Genomic DNA, 20,746 nt, shown 5'->3' with positions numbered 1-20,746 from the left:
CACATTCACACGATCCTACAGAAGTCATCAAGATGCTGGGGGCTGAAGCCTGGTCACATCTGGGTTAGACCCTTAGCAAGAATTAGCAAGACCATTCCTGGCTTATCTGTGTTCTCATCTCAGTTTCTTTGCATGCCGATGGAGGTAATGGTTGTACTTGCTTCCCCCTGATGGGAGGCTCAAAGGAGACATGCTTGGCATGATTTTCATTACTTCTCTCTAGTACATTTTGATTCAAGTACCTAATTCTGAATTTGATTTCACCATCTTTTCTGAATGTCAGTTTTGTTTTTGTTTTGCTTTTGTCGTAAAGGGTTAACCAGTTCCTTGACCTCAGGACTCTGGATTGGACTGAACAGTCTGAGTTTCAACAGTGGATGGCAGTGGAGCGGAGGCAGTCCGTTCCGATATTTGAACTGGTTACCAGGTAGGGTTAAGCTCATCTGATTAACTTGGTGGGGTTAAGCGGGTTGAATTCGTCTGCATTTAACTTAGCTAGGTACCATGGAGACCTTCATCAGCTCACATGTAGATCTCAAAGAGAAGAACTGGGAGATTTCATCAAGTACAGTTTATTTCTTACCTTGCTTTGAAACCTGCCAACTAGATTTGAATACTCTAACACCAAAAGGTTATTCCAGCTTTCTGGGAAAAGGACTTGTCTGGAAGGATAATCACACACGTCAATAGAGGACTCTGTTAAAATATATATTCTCAGAGCATCCTTGATTTGCTAGGTATTATATTCAAAAATTTGATTTTATATTTATGATATATATATATAATATTATAATGCTACATAGCATATTCAAAGATTTTATACATATTTATTTATGTCTACACACACTCTATGAATTTAAGAAATTTAAATTGTTTTGGGCTGGAGAATTTCTCATTATCTTGAGCCATGAGATATTTGCAATATTTCTGTCATCGTTATAATGATCTGAAGGTCTACGTTGACGCCATTTTCTCCTATTTTTAATCGACTAGAGTTGGATTAAAAATAATACAAGCCACAGATTGTAATATTCCGTACTAGTATCATCATTCATGAGCAGTTTTGTTGACAGTTTGCCGTTTAGTTGTAGAAAAACACAGGGGATGATCAAGACTTCAACGGCTTTCCCATTATTTGGAGGACAGAAAATGCTCTGAGCTAATTATTTCTATATTGTTGTAACATAGAGGTAACAGAACATAAAAGGAGACTAGATGATAAAGATGTTTTACATATACAGAAGTTATTCTGAGAAAACAAAAGGACCAATGATGACAAAAAGTTTTCATCTTATTCACCAATACCAACCATTGTTAGTGGCTGCTTAAGGCACTCTACTGAGTATGATTCTTCACTCCCAACCCAGGCCCCATCCTGTACTAATCTTGATTTATTAGGAAAGTGTGCAGGTAAGGATTAGTGATGTCTGCCGTGGGTGTGGGAAAGGATGGGTCACATTTTCATTTACCAGTTCTGCTATGGAAAATACTGGTGTGGTGTTTCTTCATATGGTCAGACTTCTTTTTTAAAGCCATCGAAAGGTTTTTGCATTTGGCTTAGAAAATTATACTCTCCGTTTTCCATGTTACCGACTTATGGTATTAAAAAGAAAAAGAAAAACTTTGAAATAAATAGGTAATATTCGGAATATGCTAAAACATGAGAGGGAATTTTTAGAGGATATACGTTGGTTTAAACTGATTAGATTTTACTATGAAATTTGACTTTCAATGTACCCCTTCAATGCATGATGTTTACAAGGCTGTCACTAAGAGTCAGCTCTGCTTTCCTCTGGAATATGGTAAGTAAACACTGCTGCAAGGGAATATAAGGTGTGCTATTTATGAGTGAGAATTTGATTTGTCTGCTTACTGACTCAGTCACACTAAATTGGAGAATGCCAGTTGGCTTAGTCACATCATTAGGCAATAATAATCATTTGTTGGGGGATTAGAGTTTATTCTTTGCTGCTTAATTATTGTAGGCAGATCATTTTATTTATTACTCAATTTTAAGTGATGATTATTGTAATATTTAACCACTTGCATTCTGAGAGTTCAGTGAGAAAATTGAGGGGTCTAGATTCTGTGAAAGTGCGGAATAAAATTGGAATATTAATGAGAAAGGAAAAGAAATGTCCTTCCTTATTAAACCAATTCCTGAGAAGTAGGTGCAAAATTAAATCACCTTCTGAAATAATATGAGAGTTTCTTCAAATGAAAATTAGAAACCTTGTAGAACATTAGAAGTTGTTATTGTATAAATTGTTCAATCAGCCTTCAATTGAGTACTTACCAAGTAAAGCATCTATTAAAATACATCTATATTTGAAGTGAGGATATTTTACACAAATGGTATAGAAGTGTGAATTCAAATATATAACTATAGTAACCATTTAAAGACAAAGAGTTGATATATTAAAGTAGGTATTGGTGTTCTATTGATAAATAACTGTATTACTATGATTTACCAGCTCATATATTAAATAATAACCGTTAGCTGTAAAATACATTATTGTTTCCGAAAGTTTCTTTCTAGTACTGGTACCTTATCTGTTAGTTCAGTTATACTGGAAGTTTGGTCATACTATCAACACATTTAAAAAACATCTTTATCCTTATCACTAACAATTTTTTCTTTGTGTGCTATTCAAGCAACTTCCAAAAATTTTTGACAAAGCCTTTATGGAGCAGGTGATGTGATTCCCATCTTTCGGGAAGGGAAAGTGTGGTCCAGGTCCAGGTCGTAAACATGTCAGAGGTCACAAAGCAGAATCATTGGCAAAATGTGACTCATCACCCTGTCTTCTCTTGTGAGATGGAGCAAGTTTTTAGAGCACTGGTTTCAAAATCATTTATTAAAGTGGTGGAAAAGCATGAGAAATGTGGGTATCGATGCATGTATCGATTGCATTAAGAAAGCTGACTTGACCTGGTTCTTTAATCAGTTTCCAGTAAGCAATGAGATGAGAGGTTAGCTGCTAAAACTATTCTTCAGTAGGCTGAGTTGAAAATCTTGAGAGAGAGTCTGAGCTCTGGGAGTTCCTTCTCTTTCTCTTCCCATTGCCTTCTTTCCTGCCTCTTCTTTCTAACTGGAGGAAGTTTTCCCATGTCCAGAAACTCTCTGGCTGGTCCTCACAGTTAGCTTGACTTAGGTTTTGGGGGAGGTATCGACAATGTTGAATACGGCTGATTTGGAACATCGTGTATTCTTTTGTTATTTACTCCCCTATCATACATAAAATAACCCAGTGTGAAGATTGTTCAGGGTTTAAGGTTTAGCTTTATCGTTTGATATTGTGGGGAAAAAGTTATTTCAAAGAAGTAAACTTATATAATCAACATTTCAGGTATTGGAATGATCCAACAATGAGAAAACAAATAGACACGCAACATGTCTTTTGCTCTGCAGGCAGTAAATATTTATTTGTGAATGTGTAGCAGAAAGGGTGGGGATCCATTAAATGCCAAGAATAAACACACGAGGCTCTGGGGGGTCTATCTACTTGTAATTCCTATAATAGTCCCCCTTTTATTTTTTCTTTTCCCCAAAGGAAGTCCATCAGCAGAACCAGGAAAAAGCTGTGTGTCACTAAATCCCGGGAAAAGTGCTAAATGGGAAAATCTGCAATGTGTTCAGAAACTAGGCTATATTTGTAAAAAGGGCAACACAACTTTGAATTCTTTTATTATCCCCTCAGGTAAGTGATCTATTTGATCTGAAGTGTATAAAATATTATAATTTAAAGATCAAATTACAGTCTAGTCCTAACTGCAGGCAATGACAGGTTTTGTTGATCATTTATGGTATCAACTTAATGATGTTCCTACAGAATGTCTTTTTGTTGGTTGGTAACCTTTCCTGAGTGTTCTGGAGTGTTTGGGCATGAGCAAAGCCTTTGACACAGCATTAATAAAAATTTTACCTTCACAGCTGCCCTATGAGGTAAGTATTATTATTCACACATTTTAGATGAGGAAAAAGATATTCAGAGGATATAAAAAACTCGCACATGTGACAAAACTGGAATCCAAGCTAGGAAATCAGTATCTGAAAGGGATGTTTTTATTATGTCCTCACTATTTAATGGCCTATCTGGGCGCCAGTGTTATTTAGTTTAACATATACACTGAAGTCTTCACCAAAATGGAATAAAACATCCTAGAAGTAGTCACTGAATTTTATATATAGGCTAGACCAGCGGGGAAAAAAAATGCAATTATGCTCTCTATTATAATTTTATAGAAGAATTAAGCTACTAAGCCCAGAATGCATTTTTCTCTTCAAATTGACAGAAAGCAAACTAACTAGTGATACATTTTTTTCACCATCAGCTGTTTTTGGAGAGACACTTAATACTTAAAGGTCATTTATGTATGTATATATATATTCTGCTTGGAAAATCTGACAGCGTGGCATTCTTTACTTTTTTTGCTCCTTGACTTTTAAAAGCAATTTCATTTATTTTAAAATATGATCGACATGGCTAGAAAGTCCAAGGTACAACATGATAAATATTAATAATTTCTTCCAGTTCTTACTTCAAATTTGCAGTTCCTTTCTGAATAACTGTGTCTGTGTGTATATTCTCACCTAGTTATTCTATGATATATGAATAAATATGTTTGTAATTCTTTTGTCTGTTTTATACAAATGGCAGTATATGATACACTTTGCTCTACTTTTTTCACTTAATAAATATTTTGGGTATCATTCCATACAGTACATAGGTGGCTTCTGCGTTCATTTTTATGCTGTACATTAGCCATTGCAGGGAGACACCATATGTTTTTTTTAACCAGTCACCTATTAATGGAACTTCAGTTTACTTCCAATTTTTTATTATTGCAAACAATCCCGCAGTGAGTAACTTTATACATATGTCATTTGATGTGTGTGATTATTCCTAGAAGTGGAATTGCCAGATCAAAGAGTGGGTGTGTTTGCCATTTTAATGGATACAAATATGGCGGAGCTCTCCAATGGATATAGATGAGGGTCCCATTATTGGGTTTGATTATACTTTACAGGGTCACCCTTATGGCTGTGGGCACGCCTCAGGGAGACCTCAGTCATTTTTGTATTTCATCTCCTCTATTCCTCCCATACGAGAAATGGTACTGATATAATCCTTCCCTCTTGGAAGAGCTCATATAATTCTTCTTCAGAAGATTTGGAATTACCACTTAGGGGATGAGGAGAATGGTGGTTTTATCATATCTGAGGTAAGGAGACAGAATTCTGTAACTTGGCCTTGTTCCTTAACCCCCCAGTTTTAGTTTCCTATCTATTAAGTGGAGATACTAACACTTGTTCTTCCTGTGAATGTTTGTTCATATTGTCAAGCACTCAGTCCATTATTCTTATTTCTCTGCTATGCCTGTTACTGAACCAAACTTGGGTCTGCTGGTCTGCGTGCAGTAAAGCCAATCTACTGACACCGGCTTGTGGTGAAGGGAATTGCAGGGTTTATTGCAGGTGCCAAGCAAGGAGTCCAGGGCAGCTAGTGCTCGAAACACTGAACTCCCCTATGGCTTTCAGGAAAGCATTTGTAAAGGCCAGGTGAGGGAGGTGGGTTGCAGGGTATGTGATCAGCTTGTGCACAATTCTGTGATTGGTTGATGGTGAGGGAACAGGGCAGTGTCCCAGGGGTTAATGTTATCAATCCTTAGGTGCCAACACGCTCATGATCATCAAGTAGTTAATTTCTTCCATTTGGTGGTGGTTTTAGCATCTGTAAAACAACTCAGGAAATGTCCATCAGATACTATTATCTGGGTACTTCAGAGAGGAGCTACAGCAGAGGATATGGGGGAGGGGGTCTGTCCCAGGAAGGCCCCCTAGTGTCCTGCTCGGTTACATGCCTTACTTGCTTCACTTGCTAACTTTCACTTCCCATTGGTTTTTGAATTTCTCTATACTTCCTGGATTAATCATTCTATCTTTTCTATAAACTCAAATAAACCAGAGCGTGGAAAAGCATATCAGAGTTAGGATTATGAAGCATACATTATTGGTGACTCTCTCGGACAAGGGTTCCACCTCGTCCCCTGTTTGTCTTTGCAATGCCACCCTGTTCGTCCATGATCCCTAGGTTGCTAGAGCTACACTGTCCAGTTCAGTAGCCACTAACCACATGTGACCACTGAGCACATGAAATGCGGCTAGTTCCAACAGAGATTTGCTGTGAGTGTAAAATACACGCTGGACTCACAAGACATAGCATGAAAAACAAAAGTAAATGATCTCATTATTTTTTAATTGATTACATATTGATATGATAATATTTTGGATATATTGGGTTAACTATGATGTATTGTTATAATGAAAGTTACCTGTCTCTCTTGAGACTTGTATTTAACATGGCAACTGGCAAATGTATAATTCCATACGTGGCTCCCATTTGTAATTCCATACGTGGCTCCCATTTATAATTCCATACGTGGCTCCCATTTGTGGATTATGTTATATTTCAGTCAGACAGTGTTGCTGGACAGGAATAAGCCACTTTTTGTGGCTGCCCCAGGGGACACCTCTTCATTGGTTGTTTTCATGTTTTGAAATATTTTAAAAGTGCATCTGTTTAGTTTTTGAAGCCCTCAGCATGTGCTGGCATCATTTTCAGCTTCTTGAGCAGCAAAATTAAAATATCCCACAAGAGGGCTCCAGAGTGATACTAACCTGTTTTCTTTTTTTTTTTTTTTTTTTTTTTTTGGTAACCACTGGAACTGTATAGAAGGAATAGATTTTCTAAAAATATGCATTTTTCTGTTATAATAATACAGTGTTTGGATCTCAGGACTGCCTATTTACTTGAACGACTGTACACAGAATCTTGAGCTTTTATACAAAGGTGATGCAGACATTCCCAGACTTTGAGAGACTATGGAACTGATACATGAAACGGATAACAAAGGTGCCCTATACTGAACCTTTACTAAGGCAGCACATTTGAGAACATTTAGTATCAAACTTCAATATAGAAATTGACATTCATTTGGCAATATAGTCCCTCTTTAAGCAAGATATATTGCTCAATTGCTGTTTGATATAATATCCATAAAATGGTCATAATAAGCTGTTGTGTAGTAAATATAACTTCAGTTCTTTTTCTTGACCAATGATTCACGACACTTACTCTGTGCCAGGCCCTGTGCCATTTCAGGGCCTATATGAGGATGAATAAAGCGAGTCTCTTGCCTTCGAACGTTGTTACTGTCACTTCCCCTAGCTCATTACTGTCAGTGCATGTTTGTAATGTATAGTCAAGGTCATGAAATTTGGCCCTGACTACTAGTAGCAATAATCAGGACATTGGTCACTGTTACTCGTTTGATTAAATAAACATTGTTGTCGTATTTGTAATTTACAGTCGTATTATCTCAAGTGCAGAAGAACGCAGTGAGGATGGGTAGTTTAATATTAGTACTAGTATTAATATTATTTACAATGTTTTACATACATGGATAGTTTGGTTCATGTGATGTGACTGGCCCAACATCACACAGCTTGTGGCAGATTCAGATTTTGCCTGAAAGACTCTGGAATCGAAGTCCCTGTGATTTCTGCACTGTTATGTGTCATCTTTTGGGAGCAAGTCCGCGGCAATGGGTTAGTTCAAAGGCACAGGTGTCCGGCTCACACTGCCATGGTTTCAGAAGCTCCTCGGTGACCCCCCCCTCCTGCCCCCCACCCATTCTAGGCCCTGTGTCAGCACGTCTTTCTCCTGCCTGCCTTGTGAGTCTTGCCCATCCTCTGAGGAATGGATGGCTTCCTAATGTCCGTAGAATAGAGGTAAATTGAAATCTTTTGAGGAATGAATACATTATATGACAAAGCTCTCGTGCTTCCAGTATTTATAGAACATGCTTAGGACAGGTCTGCCGATGATAAAATGCAGACGAAATGAGACAATCTATTGTATCTTACTGTGGCCTTGTTGTAGGTACAGTTGAAAATAAGAACAGATTTCTCATCTGGCTTTATTTTAAAATGAAAGATGACTTCCATATCATCTTTAGTCTAAAAGCAAACACAATCTCGTCTATCTTTTGTGAATACCTATGCCAAAAAATGGAAAAATAAATATTAGCTATATTTGCCTATGACTATGACTGTTTCCTATAGAGAATGATAGAAAATATTATTAAATTAAAAAATTTTGAAAACAATAAAAAAAAGCTCCTTTTAAATGTTTTCCAAACTCTTTTTTTTTTCTAGAAAGTGATGTGCCTACCAACTGTCCAAGTCAGTGGTGGCCGTATGCAGGTCAATGTTACAAGATTTACAGAGAAGAGAAGAAAATCCAAAGAGATGCCTTGATTGCATGTAGGAAGGAAGGCGGTGACCTAGCAAGTATCCACAGCATCGAGGAATTTGACTTCATTATCTCCCAGCTGGGCTATGGTAAGAACTTCATCTGTAATACACTTGATTCTCATCTTCCTGACTTACCACCCATCTTTGGAAAATTTAATCATAAATGTTCAATCTAATAATCTAATAAATTCAAGTTAACAGTTCAATGGACAATTCAGTAACAAATATTAATCATGCCTAAAATATTAAAATTATATAACAATTTAAAGAATTTTTACCACTAAGAGAACATTTGAGTTTTTTTAATACGGAATCAACTTATGCATAGTTTTAAAAATCCTGTGTTTCTATATATAATCTGGATTCAGAGCAGTCTACCTTAAATTTGTGAACAGTGTTTCACTAGTTGGAATTAGTTGTGTGTATGGACGTATTTTCTCTTTTAAGGCCCATATTTTGTCTCACAGGAGAGGTCTCTAAATGAACCATCTCATCCTTTGAATTGTATTTTCTTTATTAATCTAGCTAAGGCTGCTAGAACGATGAGCAGAGAAAGAAAGAATTTATTTGACTGGAGTGGTTAGATGGTGGCCTAAAGCTTTTAAAGAAATTTGCATCTCCATTTTAGGACTATAAGAGACAAAGAGAAAATGCAGTAACTAAATATTGTAAAGTTTTTAAAGATTGGCCCTATCAAAAACATTTAAAAAGTGAGTAAAACGAGTTGGGAATGCTTATCCTGAAGAGGAGGAGGGCGAGGAAGGAAGTAATGATGACGGGCACTCGGTGGTACTTGCTGATTAAATGATGACCATTTTCTGCTTCCACTTATGAGACTGCAGAATAGCTGGACTTTTTTCATTTCCAGAGAGCAAAACAAGAGGAAATGGATGGTGGTGATGGTGGGGACTGCTTCCTGACACTTCCTGCCTGAAAACTGATAGGAGCGGGGATAGGGGAGAAGAAAAAAACAATGAACAAATAGACGAGAAAAATAGAGTAGTCTCAGAGAAAGATGGAAAATATCCCCAACACTGCTGCTCTGAGTGCCAGTGCTGAATGGAATCGTTTCTCCTTCGCTCTCCTCACTGAGTTTGGTAGGGTGATGATGATATTCTGCTACAGCCCATAAATAATTTCTTGATTATTCTACATTTACCTACCCTGGAGCATCTGGACTACACGATAATAATGTAATCAGAACCAATGTATTTGAATAATATCATGACATAGATGGCATGATACTTATAGTAGGGAATAAAGTTTGCAAGTGAATCAGTGGAAAACACATTAGTTAAGAGGCTGTAGGGCTAACGTGCAAATTTTGCTCTACTTTATATATAATATGGTCTAGTAATAGGAGAACCTTATATATTTATTGCTATAGTTATTTTGGGAGTTTGGATGACGAAGGTTGCTTTTAAACTCAGCTGGAGAATTAGTAAACTTTCACTATGGAAACCTTCTCTTTTTTATTATTGATAAAGATTTATTTATTTAAAGCAATACAAATAATATTGATAAAGGTAAAGGAAAGTTATAAAATTAAAATCATTGTTTCTAAGTCAGAAGCCTAGAAAACCTTTTTTTAGCTAGTTGAGTTGATATCTTTCATGTTAATCATGGAAATACAGTGGATAAATTGGGACCTACACATATAAGTTATGACTCCATCAACAAAGACAGCTTCCCTAACAGATTGATAAGTCCGTCTAACAACTTTATGCTCACATCTTATATATTTTTGGAGGATCAAGCTTGTGCATACAAAAGCTAGAGGGGGAGAACAGTTTAGTGAGAAAAATGTTTATCAGAAACTCTTAATACTTTATTATAATTGTGGGACTTGGGAGTTTAGGTTTTCTTTGGTCTTGAACCTAAAAACCTTGAGGGGTACATGAGGTCATTTTGGAGTCTATATTTGCTGCCCAAAGAACATGATCTGCCAGATTAAGTGAAAGGAAAAGGGATCATCCTGGCAATGCCATTCATGTTTCATGGTGCTGGAAACATCTGCTGGGACTGGCACCAGGCCAGTCAGGGACTTCTCCAAAAGCAAAGTTGAGTGACTACTTTTAGGAGGAAGAGACTAAACCATTTAGGGAAATTCCTATACGATGCGGCATATTTCTCATTTTCTACTACAACATCATCTTTATAAACTTTTGGCAAGTAATTTTATTTAACTGTTTAAAGAACATATGAAACTTAAATAGATATTGAATTGTATATTCCTTCAATTTTTACAATATGGAAATGTGTATGATTTTAGCCATGAGACCTCAGGCCTTCTATTTTGTCCCATTTTTACTTATGATATTTAGAATTCTTAGAATTAAAACTACTGATAAAATCAATAGTGCTCTTCATAGAATTTTCAAAACAGAATGATCATCTTTTATATCTATACCTGGTTGTTTTAACTTTTGTTTGTTATTTGGGTTTTTCTGGTGTTTCATAGTGAAAATGGTGGCAGATTCATTCATATACATAGACTGATAAATAAGTGCTAAATGCCAGAAGACAGCCCAACCCTTCAGTTTATATATCTTCTCACTGTATGGTTCATTTTCACTCCTATTACAGTGATTAAACTTTAACAGAAGCACCTAGAATGTTCTTGATGACATCGTCAGTAAAATAGGAGTGGTTTTTAATTTTTATTATTTTAAAACATTCATAAGATTTAATAGTAGTCAAATAGATTTATGTATAAATAAGCTACCATATTTCAAGCACCATGAGTGTGGTTGGTATGGTAAATTATTTATAACAAAAAAGCAGCTTCACAAGATAGAGGGTAACGATAGATCTACTTCAGTTTCCGTTTAACAACTCCCAGGAGATAGAATTTGCAGTAGCACAACAACAGAATATAGTCACATTCACAATGTGAAGAATACATTACACATTTTAAACTAAAATTGACAACATAAAATGTAGTTGACATCTCAGTCTACAGAGGTAGATCCGTTTAAAGCTCAAGAGGATGGTCTTTCATGCTAGTGATAATATCAAGGGAGCTGTTGATAAAGAATGGGTCTTCCTTTCCTGATAACCTTCTGATGTTTAGAAAGAAAAGTTTGGGTAAATGACTTCTGTGTTTTTCTTCCTGTTTAGAGCCAAGTGATGAGTTATGGATTGGCTTAAATGACATCAAGATTCAAATGTACTTTGAATGGAGTGATGGAGCCCCTGTAACATTTACCAAATGGCTTCCTGGAGAACCAAGTCATGAAAACAATAGGCAGGAAGACTGTGTGGTGATGAAAGGCAAAGTAAGGCAACTTTTGTTACTGATATCTAGCAAAAGCCACAGGGAAATTTTCCTTCTGTCCCACTTATTACATACGATTGTTTCCATTGTTTCTATTCTACTTAATTGACATAGATCAAGGTTGAACGAGAATTCAGATTCAGTGTTTTGAGTCTCTCTCAATTGTCTGGCACACCCAAATTCTCAAGAGGACTAGAAAAGCAACAGACAGAAACTTTCATTTCAAAGATGAAATTAACCAATAACGAACGCTCATATCATTCCTATGCTTGGTTCTAAGTTTGTTTTTTTTAAATTTTTATTGGAGTATAGTTGATTTTCAGTGTTGTGTTAGTGTCTACTGTACAGCAAATTGAATCAGTTATCCGCTCTTTTTTAGATTCTATTCCCATATAGGTCATTGCAGAGTATTGAGTAGAGTTCCCTGTGCTATATACAGCAGGTCCTTATTAGTTATCTATTTTATATATAGTAGTATGTATATGTCAATCCCAATCTCCCAATTTATCTCCCCCCTTTCCCCCTGATAACCATACGCTTTCTACATCTGTGACTCTGCTTCTGTTTTGTAAATAAGTTTATTTGTACACTTTTTTTAGATTCCACGTATAAGTGATATATATTTGTCTTTCTGTGTCTGACTTACTTCACTCAGTATGACAATCTCTAGGTCCATCCATGTTGCTGCAATTGGCATTATTTTGTTCTTTTTTATGGCTAATATTCTGTTGTATATATGTACCACATCTTTTTTATCCATTCCTCTGTCGATGGACATTTAGGTTGGTTCCATGTCCTGGCCATTGTAAATAGTGCTGCAATGAACATTGGGGTGCAGGTATCAAATTATGGTTTTCTCTGGGTATATGCCTAGGAGTGGGATTGCTGGTTCATATGGGAGTTTTATTTTTGGTTTTTGGAGGAACCTCCATACTGTTCTCCATAGTGGCTGCACCAATTTACATTCCCACCAATGGTGTAGGAGGGTTCCCTTTTCTCCACAGGTGGTGGCACATGTTTTTACATGGCTTGATTAATCAATTCAGAGCTTTGGTCCTACTTTTAGCTGGTTGCTCTGAGTGGATGGAGACCTAGCTAGATCTACTCTGGGTCCAACAGCCTAGAATCTGTGCTTGGAGAGCTACAGCTTTTTTTTTAGGTTACAAAGAGGTGCCAAATATGAAAAAATGGCTTCCATGTCTTAAATATCACTTTAGCGACTGAAGTATATCTTCAAGTAATCTTTCGTTAATAGAGAACGAAGATGGTGGTTAAGAGGCTTGGTTTTGATGCATGGCTTATTTCCTCATTTGTAAAATAATAATAATAATCGTACCCAGCTCATATGGTGGGTATAAGGATTAAATGGGTTAAGTTGTATAACGTGCACAGTGCCTGGCCCAAACTTCCTGTTCAATAAGTATTAGCTACTGTTTTTATCATTGTGGTTGTTATTATGGTGATAAATTGAAAGCTTAAGAAAGAGTAATGTGTTAATTATTGAAAGAATAGGCAAAAGTGTTGTCCTGGGAAGGGAAACCAGAGAGCATCCTACTTGTAGGGAACTCAAAAGACAGTATGGCTGAAAGCATGGAGTAGAGGCAGAGGGTGTGTGGGGAAAATACTGGCCATGACAAAACATGCTTAGCCTGGGAGTAGCGAAACCTAATCTGCAATTTGCAAATATTACACTGGCTGAAGTGTTGAGTACCAGGTTGTAGTGGGTACGGAAACATTTTTCAAGGTGTTTAGCAGTTAAGGGAAGGAGAAGAGAAGTCATTTAACGTGAAATCTCTAAGGAAGGCAGAAAGGGTGGAATTTGAAGTAGAGTGAAATTATGGTACCTTAGCTCCGGGGGGGACCCTCATCAATAGAAATGGGAAGAATAGAGGGAAGAAAACTGGTTTCAGGTGTGTTTTCAGGTTGGCATGTTGCTTGGGACCTTCTTTCTGGGGTGGCTTTAAACGTACTCAGTTACTTGAAAACAGCTGCCCATAGGGATGGATGAGGAGGCAAACCTTCTGTTGGGACCATCTCTTAAGGGCTTATGAGCATTTTTCATTTCTCTCTAGATCCCCCTCCAGAGTGGCTTGACAGCGAAGATATAAAAAACATACTGGGGCTACAATCTCTTTATATCTTTGTAGCCAAAGTCAAATTTGCAGTTTCCTGGTAAAACGTCCATTTACCTTTCCTTTTCATAGATGCCTTTTTCTCTTAATAACCTCGAATCTTTATTTCCCTTTTCAGAGGTGCAGTTATGAGGAAATAGCACCAAACAACTGATGATCATTGAGTTTTTGTTTTTTTTTTCCTTTGCTTTCTGCAGGATGGGTACTGGGCAGATCGGGCCTGTGAACAGTCTCTTGGCTACATCTGTAAGATGAAATCACAAGCCCAAACTCCAGGAATAGTGGAAGTGGAAACAGGCTGCCGCAGAGTGAGTACAGAATGCACGCAGTGGTTTCATATCAGCAAATATGATGTGATAGCTTTATTTTTGTCTGTGAAGGTACTTAATAATAGGGGCCAACTGCTTCACCTTACAGGTAGTGGTAGTCTATGACGCCAAAGGTCATCAAGGACATTTCCAGTGGATAACCTTAATTTGCAGATAGCAAACAATCCTTAGTCATTTTTTCCATTTATAATATTTCTGGTGAGCCTGTTTCTGGTGGCGAGTCTTCTCAGTAGATCCCTGAGGGTCTGGGAGGCAGGAGGTCTAGACTCTAGTTGGTAGTACCAGGTAGTAACTCAGTCAAACCAAGTCAAACCATGCAACCCTATCGTGCTTTATTCTCACCTGCACCACAGTTAGTGATACCTCCCCACAGGTCTTATCTTTCTTTGAGGTTAAGTAAGTGATTTCTGTGGAGCTGTTTCTAAAAGCATAAAGAAGCTGCAAACATGGGGCGTATGGTTATCATTTTCCTGTTTGATCACTGAGTTGCCCATCTTCCTCTTTTTTCTTTCTCACTTTCTCTGGATAAAAATAAAGTAGAAACTGATTTTCTGGCCAAGGGTGTCAAGTTGTGATCAAATCATAACAAACACCGGAATTCGTGAAACATAATTGAGTACTGAACAATTAAACCATAAAGAAAAATAGAGCAAACACAGAAAATCATACAATGTGAGAGATAGAAAGGATCTTAGTGATGCTTGAAAACCCCCTTTTAATTTTTGCGTTCTGGAAATTTCAGCCCAGAGAAGTGATAACTTTTTACGAGTCACACAGAGGTACGGCTAGAACCCCAAGTCTCCTGCCAAGTACACTGTCACCTGCTGGCTTCACTACCAGTACACTTACATATTCTTTGCCTAATCATATGCAGGTACAGGAGGTTGTGTATTATTGTAATTTTCTATAAGTAATAAACCAATCCTCGAATTTTATTACTTCTACACAATCAAAATTTTGTGTATATTTTTTCTGTGAACTGTCATGTCTACAATGATAAAATCCAATTTAATCATTAGGTTAAATAAGAAAAAAGAAGAAATATCAGCCAACTGTTTGTTGAGTGTGGTTATTATGCTTTCAATGATCTTAAAAGATAAACATTACGTTTCTAACTCGACAGGAGAAGATACAAGAACTCAGAGATATTAATTTAGCCAGTTTAAAAACACATGCTCTAGGCACTGATTTCCTCAAATTGCTGGAAAGTCTAGAAAAAAGATCTACTTGTCAACAAAGGAAGATAACATTTTTTTTGTCTGGGCCTGGGTACTTGGTGGTGTAGGGGTATTTCTGAGAATTCAGAACTACAGGCCTTCTGTCATAAAGATCTGGGATTCAGTTTTCAATTCATTGCTACCTGTATGGGAAACCTTGATCTAAGAAATTAACATGAAATGGTCCCAAGTTGCTAATATTCTTGGATGTCTGACAGACGCAAATGTAAATCCTCTTTATACAGAAGTCCTCCTTCCCAGGCTGATTGGGAATCCCACAGATGAGTTTGAAATCCAAAATTATAAAACATACCACCAGGAGCTTAGGTGGTGGAATTAATGGATATGACATTAAAGTGAATGTGTTTTAAAATGCTTACAGAAATAAAAGGTGGAATTGAAACCATGGACCAGCCACCAAGTTTTATGTGGTGTTTTCACATGATTAAATTATAAATATTTTTTATTTCCAGTAAGATTTTTTTGACCCATGAATTATTTAGAAATGTGTGTGTGTGTGTGTTTTCATAGTGGTAGAATTTGCTGGTAGTGGTGGGGTTTTGTTTGTTTTTTTAGTTTCTAAATAATTGGGAGCTACTGTTGATTTAAATTTCACTGCATTGTGCTCATATAAAGTTTTTGTTGTTGTTTGTTGAGATTTTCTTCATTATCTAGTTCATAGTCAGTTTTTATAAATATTCCATCTGTGCTTGAACAGAATGATCTTTGATCTGGGGGTTCAGGGGTCTATATATGGTGACTAGATAAAACTTAACAATTATATATCCAGATATTCTATATTCTAATATTTTGTCTGCTTGACAAAATATTCTCCTTGTAATTGTATCAAGTTTTGATTTATGTACTTTATCTGGATTATATCTTCTTGGATGAATACAGTCCTTCAACTATGTAATTATTTTCTTCATTCATAATGCTTTTTATCATAAAGTCAATTTTAAATAATATTAATATTGCCACAGAAACTACCTTTGCTTGGTATTTTCCCTGGAAACTCTTTTCTCCAGCTGCTTGCTTTTAATCATTAATGTGTCGTTATATTTTAGGAATGCTCTTATAAATAAATATCTGCATTTTCATTTTTAATCTAATTTGAGGAATTCTGGCTTTTAACTGGTAACGCCAGTTTTGTGCATGACATTGGTTCTATTGAATATATTTATTCCATTTTCCTCCTGTACAGGTTTGGAAGTTACATATTCTTACTCTTTTTTTAAAAAAATGGTTACCCTTATATTTTTAACATGCATTCCTGACTTGAAGTTAACTAATATGTCTCTCTCTGCCTCATGAACAAAATGAATGTTAATTATTCCACTCAAACATTCACAATTTTTAAAATTTTGAAGTAATGTTAGACTCACAAGAAGTTGAAAAAAAGAGTACCGAGAATTCCCCTGTATCATCCACTCCACTTCAGCCAATGACAGCACCTTCTCTAACCAGAGTACATGATCACTACAGGTAGTCGGCATGGATACAATATTATTGACCAAACTACAGATCTTATTACTATTCCATTCTTTAACTTCCCACCGCCAATTAGGTATCTTTGCTATTTGTCCAGGCAGTTAGACCTGGATTTACTGCCATTTATCGACTTCTTTGCTCAGCGTAGACTTTTAGCCCAATTGCTCCTCTTGGCTTTCCTTTCTTGCCAAAGTAAATCTTTTAGAAGTTCTTTCCCTGGGATTTGGGAGTGGAAAACTCTCTGTCTTTGTTTGAAAATCTCTTGAATTCATCTTCACCCTGCATAGTAATTTAGGTAGGTCATTTTAGAATCCTAGATTGATAGCTGTTTTCTGACAGCACTTTACTTATTACTTCATTTTCTCCTGGCCTTTATTTTTGCCATTGGAGTTCCTACTAGACTAAATCTTCTTCTTTTAAAAAGTGGATACTCTGTATTTTCTCTCTGATTGATTTTAAGATCTCATTTTCTCTGTCTGTAAGTACAATGTGTTCAGTTTTGGATTTATTTTATTGGTTCCATTTGGTATTGAGTGTGACTCTTCATTTTGAGGATTTGTATTTTTCCATTCTTGAAAATTAGCAGTCATTAATTTTATTCAGTGTTTCTGAAACTTCTCTCAGGTTGATTTTCAACCTTCTCATTCTATCATTTATATTTTCTATCAATATGATTTTTAAAACATCTTTTCATATTCTCATCTCTCTTCTACATTCAGTCAATTTACTAATCTTTCTGAAACCATATTTTCTATATTTAATCTGGCCATTGAGTTTTCTTTTCTAGAAATTCTTTTTTGTGTGTGTTTGAATCTTCTTGTTCTTTGTTCATAGTATTTTGATCTTTCATCATTGATTCTGTTTCTTCTTTTGTCACTTAAATCATCTCAACATGCTTCTTTTTATATTTTTTTCCAGGTTGTTTTATTATGTTAAACTGTTGACTCTCCCTTAAAATGAGACATTTTTCTCACATGGTTTATAATTTTTGATTGTGAATTCATCCCCATCCCATCCCCACCCTGACCCTCAAATGTCATGGTCTTACATGACCTGGATTGTGGAAATATTTCTGTCGTGTGGTTTTACATTTTACTTCTCAAAGTGCCTGCAAAATTCTCCTTCTGTAGACTACATTTTATTTTTTATTTTTGGGGCTGTAGATTCTCATACAATGTGGATAGTGTAAAGTTGGGACTGGCACCCATCTATGGCACAGACTTGGTATTTATTTTCAAACAGAAGAATTTTTTTCTTCCTTCACCCAGAACCCCAGGCAGGTGACAAGAATCTCTGTCATTTTCTCCTTCTGTGGGTGGAGTTTTCTCACTCTCCTTTCAAAGAGGGGCTACCCTTAGAGGGTATCATCTTTACGCAAGGACTTCAGTTCTATCTCCCTGCCTCAGGTGGACTGATGGCCAAATATCCTAATCTGTATGGACATTAATACCCCAGCCCCTAGACTCTAGGACCTTAATCTTGGTCTGATACATAACCGGGCAACTACAGTCTCAGCTTGTACATTTTCCATTCCAGCTTTTTAGTTTTCTAGTATTTATTTTTGATACCTGGAGATTTCCCCTTCTTTCTCCCAAACTCTAGTATGGATTTTCTCTTTATTGTTATGTTTTTATTTAGCATGCTTTTATTTCTGTGTGTTTGAAGTGTGGGAGAGGAAGCACATCAAATCATGTTGCCAAAAGTTTGATAAGTACTATCCTGTGACCAGATGGTACAGCTTTATACTCACCATCTACTACTGGCTTCAATAGGTGACTAGGCTTGTTATTCTGCAAATTATTTCCTGTGGTTACCTATTCTAAAACTGAGATCTTAGCCATTTTGTTCAGTTTCTTGGGTAAACATGTCACAAATCATTTTTGTTGGAAGTTGCATCAGAAGTGGAGAGAATGACTCCCCTCACCCCCATTTTGTATCATAATTGCCATTTGAGGAACAATGCACTCCTGTTCTCCTAATTCACATAAATTTTCATTGCATGTCAAATTATTCATATTTGTGTTCTTTACACACTTCTATTGTTTATCAATTTGTGTTTCATCATAGAGGAATTATTAAAATAATATTATATAATAAATATGCATGATAATCTGCTTCATAACATCAATAGGGCTGGAAAAGACATGGCTTCTACTGCTATTTGATTGGACACACACTTTCAACATTTACAGAAGCAAACCAAACCTGTGTGAATGAGAAGGCTTACCTAACAACTATTGAAGACAGGTATGCAACTATTTTCATGTTTTTAAAAAAATGTATCAAATAATGAACCATTTCCAAAAAAGCGTATCAATGTGCTCTAAATTTCTGAGTAAATTACATTGAATCTTGAAGTATGGTTTGTAAATATAGGAGCATTAAAAATCATATTTTTATTTGGATTCTTCATTGAAAACACAATAAAATATTTTGCTACTTTTAGTACCATAAAACAATGTTCAGAACAGTTTGCTAATGCTCTGGTAAATGTTGTTTATAGATCTAACTTTATTTATTTATTTATTTATTGGAGTATAATTGCTTTACAATGTTGTGTTAGTTTCTGCTGTACAAGGAAGTGAATCAGCTATATGTATACCTATATCCCCTCCCTCTTGGACCTCTCTCCCACCGCCCCCCATTCCACCCACCGTCCTTGGTCGTTACAGAGCACTGAGCTGAGCTCCCCATGCTATACAGCAGGTTCCCACTAGCTAGCTATTTTACACATGGTAGTGTATTTATGTCAAACCTAATCTCCCAATTTGTCCCACCCTCCCTTCCCCCCCGTGTCCACCAGGTCCGTTCTCTACCTCTACATCTCTATTCCTTCCCTACAAATAGGTTCATCTGTACCATTTTTCTAGATTCCACATATATGCGTTAATATATGATATTTGTTTTTCTCTTTCTGGCTTACTTCACTCTGTATGACAGACTCTAGGACCATCCACGTCTCTACAAATGACCAAATTTCGTTCCTTGTTATGGCTGAGTAATATTCCACTGTATATATGTGCCACATCTTCTTTATCCATTCGTCTGTCGATGGCCATTTAGGTTGTTTCCATGTCCTGGCTATTGTAAATAAAGCTGCAATGAACATTGGGGTGCATGTGTCCTTTTGAATTATGGTTTTCTCAGGGTATATGCCCAGTAGTGGGATTGCTGGGTCATTTGATAGTTCTATGTTTAGTTTTATAAGGAACCTCCATACTGTTCTCCATAGTGGCTGTATCAATTTACATTCCCACCCACAGTGCAAGAGGGTTCCCTTTTCTCCACACCCTCTCCAGCATTTACTGTTTGTAGATTTTTTGATGATGGCCATTCTGACTGGTGTGAGGTGATACCTCATTGTAGTTTTGATTTGCATTTCTGTAATAATTAGTGATGTTGAGCAGCTTTTCATGTGCTTGTTGGCCATCTGTATGTCTTCTTTGGGGAAATGTCTATTTAGGTCTTCTGCCCATTTTTTAATTGGGTTGTTTGTTTTTTTGATATTGAGCTCCATGAGAGATCTAACTTTTTAAAAATGTAGCAGATCTCAAATTTTTTAAAGCAAAAAAAGTAAATAAATTTGTCATCTCAAAAATCAAACTTTCTATCTTTACTACCACCTCCAACAAAAAGGAAGGCAGAGAGATTTACTGAATATTTTATTCATTCTTTCCAGTCTTCCATTCTTTGTTTTGCTTTGCTTTGCTAGGTTTACTAGATTAATAGGTCCAGAAAATGATGTGGACACAGAGAATTTTATGTAACTTTTAACATCTAGAGTCCCATCCTTCTTTGAGGTTTTAGTATTTATTTTTCTCCTGCTTTTTGCAAAGTACTGGATCAGGCACAGAAGAAACTTAAAAGAAATTTTTAAAAATGTCCATTTGATTGGAAGTAAATAGGTAAAAATTATTGAGTTTTAATACAGTTGACCTTTCAAGGCAGACCCAATAAAATGTAGAGGATGCTATTGATAT

At 36.3% G+C, this 20,746-nt stretch overlaps 1 protein-coding gene across 1 annotated transcript in view; it reads left to right on the top strand.

Annotated features, from left to right (window-relative positions):
- MRC1 (mannose receptor C-type 1) overlaps positions 1-20,746 on the top strand; it is an 88,691-nt gene that overhangs the window by 28,861 nt on the left and 39,084 nt on the right. The window contains exons 5-10 of the mRNA XM_036843396.1: positions 314-427; positions 3,555-3,701; positions 8,222-8,407; positions 11,441-11,598; positions 13,927-14,037; positions 18,898-19,013. Of these exons, the coding sequence (XP_036699291.1) occupies positions 314-427; positions 3,555-3,701; positions 8,222-8,407; positions 11,441-11,598; positions 13,927-14,037; positions 18,898-19,013 (832 nt within the window). The remainder of the gene's footprint in view (positions 1-313; positions 428-3,554; positions 3,702-8,221; positions 8,408-11,440; positions 11,599-13,926; positions 14,038-18,897; positions 19,014-20,746) is intronic.

Source organism: Balaenoptera musculus, chromosome 2 (assembly GCF_009873245.2).
Source record: "Balaenoptera musculus isolate JJ_BM4_2016_0621 chromosome 2, mBalMus1.pri.v3, whole genome shotgun sequence".
NCBI classification, from domain to species: domain Eukaryota; kingdom Metazoa; phylum Chordata; class Mammalia; order Artiodactyla; family Balaenopteridae; genus Balaenoptera; species Balaenoptera musculus.
This window is presented reverse-complemented; position numbering and strand designations above follow the sequence as displayed.